The sequence below is a fragment of the Hemiscyllium ocellatum genome, chromosome 1 (assembly GCF_020745735.1).
Source record: "Hemiscyllium ocellatum isolate sHemOce1 chromosome 1, sHemOce1.pat.X.cur, whole genome shotgun sequence".
NCBI classification, from domain to species: Eukaryota; Metazoa; Chordata; class Chondrichthyes; order Orectolobiformes; family Hemiscylliidae; genus Hemiscyllium; species Hemiscyllium ocellatum.
Window position 1 is genome coordinate 68,790,153 of NC_083401.1, and position 13,377 is coordinate 68,803,529.

The following is a 13,377-nucleotide window of genomic DNA, read 5'->3' on the forward strand; positions in this document are numbered from 1 at the left end:
GCATACCGCGACAAACTGTGTAGATTTAAAAACCCTGGACACCTCGTTGTACAATCATTACTACCAACCAGAGAAAGACCAACTCAGGTCTAGTTGCACGATCATGCAGTTAACTTAATGTTACTGCAATTCCTTGAGAAATTGAGTGCCAAGCTGTGCAGGATATGGTGTCCGGAAATGAAGAAGGGGCTGAACGTTTACCTGGAACGCGAAACGTTGGCCCCAGGAACGGCGCTGAGTTCCAATTGACGTCACTCACCTGACAAAGCTCGATCACGCGCTGAATGGCCACTGTAGCCCCGCCCATTCCCCGCCCGCGTCCCTTCCTTATTGGCTAACCTCGAGGATGGAGCGCTTCACCATTAGTTGGAGCGGCGAGAACCCACCCTTTGCCCCGCCCCTCTATTTCCGCTTGTGGAATCAAGAGGTTCGTCAACATGGCGATGAGCTGTCATCCATCGCGCCGACACACACATAGTTACTTCGAGATGGTACGGGCGACGATGAGCGGGCAGCGAGTGCTTCCACTCCATCAATAAAAAAAAACGTTTTTGTTGTTTTCAGCCTGGGTGCTAGGCGTTGAGGAGGACTTTGGTGCACTATGTCTCTACTTTGTGTGAGAGGTGAGTGTTGCTAAGGGGTGTGTTGGGGGGTGGGTGATTGGGGTGGGGAGGCCTGGGGCACAAATTGGGTGGTACCCACCCTGATGTCTTCCTGGCATCGGCTCGCCTGCTCCACATAACCCGTGGCAGTCGTTGGACTGAAAGTGTTTGTCGCCCCTCTTTTTGAACAAGTCAATCGACTTGTTGCTGTCGCATACAGCACTTGTTCCTTTTTAATTTTGATTTTTGTACGCTTAAATTTAATCAATCTAACAGGTGTGTCTGAAGTGTAGCTGTTTCTGCGGCAGGATCTACCTTTTCTCTAATCTCATCTTCCACCCCGTTTCGACTGCGTGTTGGGAATTTTTCGATCAAGCTACTGGTTTATATTTCAAACTGTGGTAGCGAATAAAACTTTTCGTTTCGCAGATTGTATAAGTTACTTTCCCGATCTGAAATCTTTAACCAGAAGAATCAGTCCAGGATTTAAATACTAGTCTTTGGATCTCATCGGAGTGTAGATGCTAGAATGTTATCTCCTATCATTGAAACAGGATGGGTGATGATCAAGTCCGTTTCTATGGTAATTGATCTAAAGCTTCCTCTTGGAAGGCAGCTACTGCAGCAGATAAGCGGATGGGATAAGCTATCAACGTTTGCAGCATAAATTGAAGGGTGTCGTCCATTTGATGTACACGTGAGCTTTTCTAGAAGAAGTGAGATCCAGTAAAGACTTGTATGATGGGAAGCCTCACTTAAACACAAAATGTTGAACAGACTTTAAATCAGTATATTTCTTTCCACTCTGACTTGATTTGTGCTATTTGTCGAAAACTTTTTTTTACAGTAACTAAAAGGTAATAGTGGGTATGCCTTTTGGCCGCTGAGCTTGGCTGGGCAGAACGGTTTCAGTATGCTTTTGTTCACTTTGTTTTGGTCGTTAAATAAATGTTGGATGTATGAAGAAACTTAGTATTGTTTTATTTTTTGTAAGATGCGGTGATTGAATGTAAGTGCAATTGTCATTTTACCCACACAAACAAGACTTATTATTGCTAATGCTGATTTGTTCAGAGTAAAGACAAATGTGGAACCCGATGTGTCCAAGGCTTTAGGAACCGTCGCTCTCTAACCTGTTAAATGCTTTATTTACTGTAGTTCTTATTTCATTACTATAGTTAAAATATGTCATACTCTGCAAAGATTTCAGTATCATCCCTTTTTAATTGGGTTTTACAGCAATATAAAATCATTAAGTCTTTGCATATCTGTACTGTTCAGTATCGTGGGATACATTGGGAACCGGAAAAGACATGAGGAGGATAATAAACCACTAATTTTCATCTTGGGCCATATGCGGAGCTTCACTTTCCACCTGTTAAGTGACAATATCGCAGTGCCATGTCTTCAGATTAATCTGGAACTTGCCGTTTAATTGCACCAATAAATTCTCATTTCGACGAAGCAGTTAAACATTTCCAAGAATACGGAAATGATGTTTTACTGAACACAATTTTGTTAGATATTGTTTTGCCCTAAGGTGTTCTATATGTCAGAAATTTAATTTCACCTTGTGATCATGAATAAGTTATCGAGATTTTCTGTTCTCCTCAACTGACGAGCAGTATTGTTACATCTTTGCATTTGAGGAAAAAGTGAGGTCTGCAGATGCTGGAGATCAGAGCTGAAAATGTGTTGCTGGTTAAAGCTTCAATCTAACAGGTGTGTCTGAAGTGTTAGGTCAGGTCAGGCAGCATCCAAGGAACAGGAAGTTCGACGTTTCGGGCATAAGCCCGATTCCTGATGAAGGGCTTATGCCCGAAACGTCGAATTTCCTGTTCCTTGGATGCTGCCTGACCTGCTGCGCTTTAACTAGCAACACATCTTTGCATTCTTCAGTTCTCCCGCGAACTACCCTTGGACCTAAGAAAATGTAGTTGGAACACACAAGTTGTGTCATTGTCAAGAACTGTAGCACTGAAAGAATAATTTACCTACTGCTGTGTGATGGGGATTTTTCATCACATGTGTGACAACCTAGATGATTTGTTCTTTCATTCCCCAAGCTTTGTAGTTAAATCACTAAACAACAAAGTGAGATATCTAGTGGAAGAAAGGCATGGCTGGCTCTTGGAGTGAAAGGCTGCTAAGCAGAGCACTGAATTATAAACAAAGTACTGAAGAAACTCAGAGGGTTTGGCAGGATCTGTGGAAAGAGAAAACGTTCAGAAATGAGTCTTCAGATATCCTGGATGCTGCCTGACCTGCTGTGCTTTTCCAGCAACACATTTTCAGCTCTAATCTCCAGCATCTGCAGTCCTCACTTTCTCCTCCTTCAATGGCATCACCATTGCTGAATCCTAACTATCAACATTATTGAAAAACTGTTCTGGACTGGACTATGTTGTGCCCGACTGGGGCACCACATTGGAAATCAAGTCTCCTTTCTGGAGTCTTCACAAAAGTAAAAGGTTCCAAAAAGTTTTTTAAAAAATCCCTAATTTAACTGCGGTTTAAACACTGACCAGCTTTCTGTACTTAAAAAAAAACCCTATTTCCACTCTATCAACAAGTAAATGACTATGAGTTCTTAGATATAATTCTCTAGTAATTAAAACACTAGTTTCACATATGAACTCCTCATTTTTTATACACACACACACAAAAATGAACCTGTTATGGACAGAAGGAAGAAAGTGGGAAAACGTTTCAATGGTTCCTGTTCACAAGGTAATTCCTGTGATAACCACACTGCTGCTTCAGGTTCTTCCTTTTTCTGGATGCTTTGCACGATGAGTGGGTTGTTTGGTTCACGTTAAAAGATATCTGATTTATTGACGAAAAGTCACAGCTTGTAACAATGACTGAAGAAGAAATAAATTGATTTTCTATGGTTCAAAGTGATATTGTCTGCAGAGAAAGAAGAACCCCATGACAGGTTGTGGTCTGAAGACTTTGCTGTATCTGGTTCTTCGCTTCAGTCTGCGAACAAATCAGATTGTTGCCTTTGGCTACTGGTAACTGCTCAAAAGCCCGCAAACCCAATTTGCTACTTGTCATCCATAGCTCCATTTGTGCAGAACTCTTCGGCTCCAGTTTGTCTACAACCATTGTTGTGAAGTAAGCTGTGCAAACAGTGTTTACTGAATTGATAATCAAACACTTGTGTTCAAATCAGGATGGCATGTGACTTGGAAGGGAACCCATCGTTTGTGCATTTTCTGCTTTTGTCTTTCTTGGTGGTAGACGTCATGGATTTGAAAGTTGCTCGATATTTGCCTTCAAACCATGCAGTAATCCTTGCAATTCCTGGTATAAGAGCAGCTCTTCTCTCATTTCTGTTAATTTAAAATAACAATAAATTAGAAATACTTGCCTTTAGAACTAGCCATATAAATAACGTGGCTACCAGAGTAAGCTACATGCGAGGCATCCTGCAGCAAGTCACTCATGTCCAGGTTCTTGGTGCCTGTCTATTATAACAAGGGATTTCAGGAATATGATGGAATGCTTCCCATTTGTATAGGCACAACACTAACAATGAAGATTGACCATATGGGATATATTGTCTTGTTTGGTTCCCATCCACCATCGACCACCTCCAACATCCACACCCTTCATCACTGATGTTCATTGGCAGGATTGTGTACCACTTAGAATATCCACTAGAGGAACTCACCAAGACCCCTTTCACTGCAACTTCTAACCTATGATTTCTATCACCAAGAAAAACAGACAGAAGATGCATGGGAGCACTACAACCTGCAGGTTCCCTGCCAAGTCATATTCCATCCTGATGTGTTGGGTCAAATTTCTGGACCTCCCTTGCTAATAGTACTCTGAATCTTCTCCAAGGACCACAGTAGTTCAAGATGATGAAAGTTGTTAGTTTACGACTACCTTCTTGATGGCAATTGGGCAATTAAATGTCATCCTAACCAGAAACATCCACATTCATTTGAAACAATAAAATACACGGTGGCTCAGTGGTTAGCATTGCTGCCTCACAGCACCAGGGTCCCAGGTTCGATTCCAGCCTTGGTTGACTGTCTGTGTGGAGTTTGCGCATTCTCCCCATGTCTGCATGGGTTTCCTCCAGGTGCTCCAGTTTCCTCCCAATGCTCCAAAGATGTGCAGTTCGGGTGAATTGGCCATGTTAAGTTGCCCATAGTGTTAGGTGCATTAGTCAGAGGGAAATGGGTCTGGGTGGGTTACTTTTCGGAGGGTCGGTGTGGACTGGTTGGACCGAGGGGCCTGTTTACACACTGTAGGGAATCTTTTTAAAAAAAAATGAAATTATACAGAGTTTGTCTTTCCGTTATGACAGGTGCCTTTATCAGCCTCCTTAGGTAGTCCCTTGGGTTCCAAGATGATCCATTTCCTCTTTTGGTTTTAAGATAGCTGATCATCCCAGCAAATGTTTAGAATTAAACACAGGCTTTCTGACCTAGAGGTAGGGACATTTTTGATTATGCCACATGTGCCCTCCCAGTATGTGTTAGATATTTTCGAATCATATGATGTTATTATGTATTTCTGGAGCAGATGGGACTTGAACCTAGGATTCTTGACTCTGCTGCACCATAAGATCCCTGACCACCAATGCGTGATAGAAAACTCTTTCAAAATATGGGGCAAGAGGTTAGGTTGTGTTCCCTATAGTGTGGAAAACAGGCCCTTCAGCCCACCAAGTCCACACCGATCCTCCAAAGAGTAACCCCTATCCTATAATTACTCCTGACTAATACACCTAACACTATGGTCAATTCACCTGACCAGCACATTTTTTGGATTGTGGAAGGAAACCAGAGCACCCGGAGGAAACCCTCGCAGGCACAGTGAGAATGTGCAAATATCACACAGACCTGGGTGGGCATTGAATCCAGATCCCTGGCGCTGTGAGGCAACAGTGCTAACCACTGAGCCACCATGTTGCCCCAGGAAGTGTTTGAACTGTTGGGTGAATGGGTAGTTGACTTCGAGCTTTGTGCACTGTCCCTGGCTTCTCAAGTTAAGCTTCCTGAATAAAGCTTCCTTATTTTAATACAAGACCAGTGTCTCCCAAAAGTTGACAGGGCTGCTTGATCCCTTCAAAGGCTCCTTTTTTGAGAACATTCAAAACTCTTTTTGCTGACCACCTGGGAGTCTCCTCTTGTCACTGTGTTCTGAGTAGAACTGTGTGTTCAGGCATTCAAATGACAATCCGCTCTGCTTGGCAGACATTTGAATGATTACCACCTTACTGCTGAGTACGTCGTCTTGGGAAAAGACACTTGCTGTTGGACCATCTGTCACCAAATTATGAGACATGGTGGTGGAATAAAATGAATTGAATAGTACTTTGAAAGAGCAGGCTTAGTGAGTTGAATGGCTTCCATGATGTGATTCTGTGATTTCTTTATTTTGTAGAATCTGCTGATTGAATAACACACAAAATACTGTTAACATGTTGATGGTAATTCAATTTTTTGAGCCATAATGATAAAGGAGTATACTTTTAGAAGGTGGAACTGGTCTCATTAAGTAGTTCAGTAATTGTGTTACTAAAATATACATCCATTAGTGAACCAGTATTAGGCTACATTTAGGAATATAAACAATTAGTGTCCAACCTAACAGTATGTTCTTTTAAAAAAAAATGTTTTTTACTCTGAAGACTAATAGCTAAATTAAGCAGTGGAGTTAGTTATAAAATTTTGGCCACTTAATTTTTTGTGGTATTTTTAAGCTTACGTTGTGCATTTTGTAAGAAAAATTTTAAATGTTGTTTCTTGATGGACTCCGCTGAACATAGCAAAACTATATTTTGCATGTTTCAGGAAGGCATACGTATATGCAGTTTCAAACTGATTTTTAAGTCTGTTCCAGAAAGTTTGCTTAAAAGATTCTAGCTTCCACAACTTGTAAATATGGAAATTTAGCATTCAGTTCTTTCTTTTAACACTGTATAATTCAAAATACACCAGATTGGAATCACAGCTGTGGTTGATAATGACAGTTGGGTTTCTTTTAGCTGTAAGTTTTCAATCTTGTCCAGGCTGTCAGATGCTGCCCCAGGTGGCTGTTGAAGTGCTTAGCTGTTGGAAGAGACAAATAAGTGACAGGCTGCATATTTCAGGGTTGCTTTAGGATCAGCTGGTCTTAAGTAACACCGTTGAGGACTGTGGTTATGTTTGTCATGACTTGCCCATCTTATTGGATTTGCCACTTCTGCTCCAAAATGAAGTAAATTCTTAAATTGGTGTTTTGTTGTCTTTTTAAAGGCCTTTTTAAAACTGTAGTGCAATTGTCCTCCAGCTTCATGGTTTTAAATTAAATTTGTATTGACATATATTTTACAAAGTTAGTCTGATCAAAACTAGGACTGAGCAAGTGAATTCAACCATGTCTCAATGTCTAGGCTAGGAAATGAAAATACTGGAGTCTGATTATTTAGAATTCATGATAACACTTGCTGGAAAGCTTGTTTCTTTGACTTTCAAGTAGGACAGGAGTATGGCCCCTGTCACTGCTTTCCTGGACAAGAATGGGTTAAAATTGGATTAAACGTTTTAATAAACTGGGTACAAGGCAAATAATACCATTTAACAGACTTGAAATAGATCAGAATGCTCCATTCCTTAGTAGAGTGGGCATTCAGCACAGTAAATTGGATCATTCAGCCTTTATGTGCAAGAACTGAAGTTGGAAGTGAGAAATTTGATTTAATAACTTCTGATCTCTACCTTTTTCTAGTTATTTCAAATGTTGATGCATCCTCTTGTACTTTGCCAGTTTTTAGTGGTGGGGCATGATCATCTAAGCATGGTGTGGTTCAAAAGCGTATGTTGCTACGCAGTGTTTTGGTTTCAAGCATGTTATTGAAAAGTTGTTTTTAAAGGGACCATTATCTGGAATGTGGATGGATTATGCAGAAGTCATCTGAATTGAAAAGCAGCAGAATTACAGCTTAGTGTTTTACATGTTTCTTTATCTTTGTAAACATTTGTTATTTTAATATAAAAATAACAAAAAATTTTTGAGAAATAGTGTTCTTCCTAACAAGGCTCAAGTTTGAAATTTCATTTGACTGTGATTTTTTTACAATGGAACTTTTGTGATCCCAGAGAGACCACAATAACTTGAGAATTTCTTATGTCTGCAATGAATTGTACAGGACATTACATTTTAAGACTTCTAAATAATAGATGAACGAAAGGTTTTAATAATACTATTCAAACTGGCTGGGCCAGTATTTATTGCCTTTCCCTAGCGTCCCTCGAAGTGTGCTGCTTGGTTGAACCATGGCAGTTTGTTTTGGCTCAGGCATACCCATATGCTACTAGGAAGTGAGTTACAGGATTTTGATCCAGTGATATTTGATGAATGCTGATATATTTCCTAGTCAGGGTTGTGAGTATTCCCATGTATTTATTGCTTTTGTCTTTCTTGAACAGTAATGATTGTGGGTTAGGAAGGTGCTCTCTAAGTCTATGATGGAGGGAGTGAATGTATGTGGGCATGATTGCAATCAAGCAGGCTGCTTTTTTTCTGGATAGTGCTGTTTGAGTGTTGGTGGAACTGCACTCACCAGGGCAGGTTGGGGGCATATTCAATCATATTGTTGAATTTTGCCTTGCAAAGCATGGACTGCTCTAGGTTAGTCTGGAGCAATGATCTTCTGAGAGAATGTATACATGGATGATTGTGCTCGTGCCATTCCCAGCATTGAAGTCTGGTTTCAGAATTTACTGCTGCTCAGAGATTGTTTTGAGGTCTGTGCTGAGCAAAGTCAAAATTTGATAAGGGACATGTGTCAGGAAGTGTTATTTGCCGCAGGATTCCTAGCGTCTGACCTGCTCTTGTAGTCACAGCATTTATTTATCAAAGGCAGTCACTCTTACCCCAACTTTGTTCAAACATGGACAAAGGAGCTGAATTCTAAAGACCATAATGAGATCAGGAGTTGTGGCCCTGATGAAACCCAAAATGAGCAGATATGAGCAGGTTATTCCAAAACACATGCAGTTGAGAGCACTGTTGCTGACCCCTTCTGTCACTTTGTAGATTGATTGAGAATAGAGTGATCATATGGTAGTAAGCTTGGTTGGATTTCTTTTTTTTTTGTGTAGAGGATCTTTCTGTGGATGTAGGTTTGTTCGCTGAGCTGGAAGGTTCGTTTTCAGATGTTTCGTTACCATACTAGGTAACATCTTCTTCAGTGAGCCTCTGGATGAAGCACTGGTGTGGTGTAGCCCACTTTCTATTTATGTGTTTGAGTTTCCTTGGGTTGGTGTTAGCATTTCCTGTGGTGACGGCATTTCCTTTTTTTTTCCCCTTTGGGATGGTAAATGGGATCCAAGTCAATGTGTTTTTGGAATGCCATGCTTCCAGAAATTCTAGTGCGTGTCTGGCTTATCCTGGGATTCATGTGTTGTCCCAGTTGAAGTGGTGTCCTTCCTTATCTGAATGTAATAATACCAGTGAGAGTGGGTCATGTCTTCTTGTGGCGAGTTGATGTTCGTGAATCCTGGTGGCTAGTTTTCTGCCTGTTTGTCCAATGCAGTGTTTGTTACAGTTTTTGCAAGGTATTTTGTAAATAACATTTAGTTTTCCTTGTCTGTATAGGGTCTTTCAAGTTCATTAGCTGCTGTTTCAGTGGGTTGGTGGGTTTGTGGGATACCATGATACCAAGGGATCTGGGTGTTCTGGCAGTCATTCCCAAGATGTCTTTGCTATAGGGGAGAGTGGCTCAGGTTTCTGGATGTATTTTGTTTGCTTGTTTGGGTTTGTTGCTGAGAAATCACCAGACTGTGTTTCCTTGGTATCATGGTAGCCCACAAACCCACTAATCCACTGAAACAACAGGTAATGAACTTGAAAGACCCTATACAGACAACAAGCAAAACTAACATCATTCACTAAATACCAGGCAAGAATTGCAATAAACACTATACTGGACAAACAGGCAGAATACTAGCCACCATTGGATCATCAAATTAGCACTTGTTGAAGATTTTGAAAATACTTTAGCCTTTTCTTTTGCATAAATGTACTGGGCTCACGCATCATTTTATGATGGGAATACTTGTGGAACCACTTCGTCCAATGAGTTCTTATGCTTTCCTTCACCATTCACGGCTTGATCAGCCATGATTCCTCCAGACCTTAGGTCTGATCCATTTGTTGTGGAGCCACTTCACCTGTCTAGCATTTGTGAGTGAATACAGCACAAGCAGCAAGTAGTTTCACAGGTTCGCACCTCATTTTTAAATATGCCTGCTGCTATTCCTGGCATGCCCTGGCACTCTTCATTTGAATTGGTGTTTAATCCCCTTGTTTCATCGTAATGATAGCCAGGTTATGAGTTTGCAGATTGTGTAGTACAGTTTTGCTGATGGCTCCAAGTGCAGACTTGCGAGAGTTGCTAGGTCTGTTAAGTCTCTGTGATTTTAGCATAATCAAGTGACACCATATGATGGAGGACATGTGAAGATGCATCTTTGTTTTCACAGGGACTGTGATTCTATGGTTGCTCTGAGCGATACTATCGTGGATAGATGCATCTGCAGCAGGCAGATTGCTGAAGACAAAGTCAAATATATTTTTCCCTTTGGTTCCGTCACCAACTGCTGCAAAGCCAGTTGAGGAGCTATGTCCTTCTAGGACTTGACCAGCTTGGTCACTGGCAAGCCACTCTCGATAGTCATTGAAGTCCCTCAAACAGTCCATTCTGCAGCCTTGCCACCTTCAGTGTTTTCTCCAGTTGATATTCAATGTTGAGTTCTGACTCAACACCTGAAGGCACAGAATGTGATAATGAGTGAGAGGTTTTCTTGCCCATCTTTGAGCAGGATAGCTTTATTCTGACTTGTGTGCCATTGTTCTACCACCATTGTCTGTAGTGCCTGTATGTCTAAGGGTGGTGATGATGTCGTTTGGGGCTTGTCTGCAAGGTATGATTTCACGAGTATGATGTGTCAGGATGTTATTTGGGTGATCTGTCTCACAGACTAGTCAATTTTGGCAATAGCCCCTCTGATGTTGATAAGTAGGACTTTGCAGATTTGATCAATCTGAGTTTGCCATTGTTGTTTGTGGTGCCTTAAAATGCCAGGTGGTCTGTCCAGTTTCATTGCTTTTTTTCAGAATTTTTAGATGTTGATCAAATTGAAAGGCTTTCAAAGGCAATTAAGAGCCAATCACATTGATGTAGGCTGAGGATGCAAAGACAATAGTTTTCCTTGCCTAAGGGGCGAGGGATTTTATACAGTGGTATCATGGTCATTGATATTTTGAAAATACATTTGAGAAATTTTTCTTTACAAAGTTATAAATTACCAAAATATAACAGTATAAAATTATAGCAACAAAAACAATAGAGTCATAGAGATGTACAGCATAGAAACAGACCCTTCGGTCCAACCCGTCCACGCCGACCAGATGTCCCAACCCAATCTAGTCCCACCTGCCAGCACCCAGCCCATATCCCTCCAAACCCTTCCTATTCATATACCCATTCAAATGCCTCTTAAATGTTGCAATTGTACCAGCCTCCACCACATCCTCTGGCAGCTCATTCCATACACATACCACCCTCTGCGTGAAAAAGTTGCCCCTTAGATCTCTTTTTTTATATATTTCCCCCTCACCCTAAACCTATGTCCTCTAGTTCTGGACTTCCTCACCCCAGGGAAAAGACTTTGTCTATTTATCCTATCCATGCCCCTCATAATTTTGTAAACCTCTATAAGGTCACCCCTCACTCTCTGACACTCCAGGGAAAACAGCCCCAGCCTGTTCAGCCTCTCCCTATAGCTCAAATCCTCCAACCCTGGCAACATTCTTGTAAATCTTTTCTGAACACTTTCAAGTTTCACAATATCTTTCTGATAGGAAGGAGACCAGAATTGCACGTAATATTCCAACAGTGGCCTAACCAATATCCTGTACAGCCAGAATATGACCTCCCGACTCCTGTACACAATACTCTGACCAATAAAGGAAAGCATACCAAACACCTTCACTATCCTATCTATCTGCGACTCCACTTTCAAGGAGCTATGAACCAAGGTCTCTTTGTTCAGCAACACTCCCAAGAACCTTACCATTAAGTGTATAAGTCCTGCTAAGATTTGCTTTCCTAAAATGCAACACCTCGCATTTATCTGAATTGAACTCCATCTGCTACTTCTCAGCCCATTGGCCCATCTGGTCCAGATTCTGTTGTAATCTGAGGTAACCCTCTTCGCTGTCGACTACACCTCCAATTTTGGTGTCATCTGCAAACTTACTAACTGTACCTCTTATGCTCACATCCAAATCATTTATGTAAATGACAAAAAGTAGAGGACCCAGCACCGATCCTTGTGGCACTCCACTGGTCACAGGCCTCCAGTCTGAAAAACAACCCTCCACCACCACCCTCTGTCTTCTGCCTTTGAGCCAGTTCTGTATCCAAATTGCTAGTTCTCCCTGTATTCCATGAGATCTAATCTTGCTAATCAGTTTCCCATGGGGAACCTTGTTGAATGCCTTACTGAAGTCCATATAGATCATATCTACTGCTCTGCCCTCCTCAATCTTCTTTGTTACTTCTTCAAAAAACTCAGTCAAGTTTTTGAGACATGATTTCCCATTCACAAAGCCATGTTGACATCAGTCAGTCCTTGCCTTTCCAAATACATGTACATCCTGTCCCTCAGGATTCCCTCCAACAACTTGCCCATCACCGAGGTCAGGTTCACCGGTCTATAGTTTCCTGGCTTGTCTTTACCGTCCTTCTTAAACAGTGGCACCATTTTTGCCAACCTCCAGTCTTCCGGCACCTCACCTGTGACTATCGATGATACAAATATCTCAGCAAGAGACCCAGCAATCACTTCTCTAGCTTCCCACAGAGTTCTCGGGTACACCTGATCAGGTCCTGGGGATTTATCCACCTTTAACCATTTCAAGACATCCAGCACTTCCTCCTCTGTAATCTGGACATTTTGCAAGGTGTCACCATCTATTTCCCTACAGTCTATATCTTCCATATCCTTTTCCACAGTAAATACTGATGCAAAATATTCATTTAGTATCTCCCCCATTTTCTGTGGCTCCACACAAAGGGCAATAAATTACTACCCTACTCAACTGAACACATCAAAACTATACTAACAACAGATCAATAAATAAATAACACCACTCAGCACAATAAAACCAAGGCTCCCAACCATCGAGAGCATTAATTATTACACCCACACTTATTTGAAATTCTTTTTCTCAGAGCATCAGGCTCACTAAAACTAACCATCATAGCTAAATGAAGGCCCTAAATAAAATGGCAGACAAATCTGCTTTCAGGAAATTCAAGAAGGGCTGCCTTGTCTTCCAAAAATATTCCTTTTTTTTGGTGCACCATATTTGTGACAAAATCCTAAGGTTTTCCATAATTAACTTGCACCAGCCTGACAGGCCTGGGCATTTCTCAGACACCCAGCACATCAAAATGTTCTTCCTTGCACAAAAAATGAGGATGCTACAAAGTTTTTTCCCATGTACGTCTTAGGATGGTAAGTTCAGCAAGCTCAGGAGAAGAGAGACCTGGTCTACCTTAACTTTGGTCCCCAAGACACACACTCTATTACTCCTGCCACAGTGCTCGAATACCTACAAAGCTTGTGACATGACCAAAAACAGTGAGTACCTATGCTTATTTTACATTTGGGGTACATTGGAGATGCTTCCTTTGAAAATTTTGCAGGACTACCTGGGGTCAAATGAACCCTATGAAGAACTTTCAACTGCATGA

The 13,377-nt window shown here is 41.3% G+C and overlaps 1 protein-coding gene across 2 annotated transcripts in view; it reads left to right on the forward strand.

The window, feature by feature from the left end:
• Positions 1 to 428: 428 nt before the first annotated feature.
• Positions 429 to 13,377, forward strand: part of LOC132809026 (protein unc-13 homolog B-like) — a 577,546-nt gene continuing 564,597 nt past the window's right edge. For both annotated transcript variants that reach the window (XM_060822442.1, XM_060822515.1), the window contains exon 1: positions 429 to 623. In XM_060822442.1, coding sequence (XP_060678425.1) covers positions 602 to 623 — 22 coding nt within the window. In that variant the 5' untranslated portion in view covers positions 429 to 601. The remainder of the gene's footprint in view (positions 624 to 13,377) is intronic.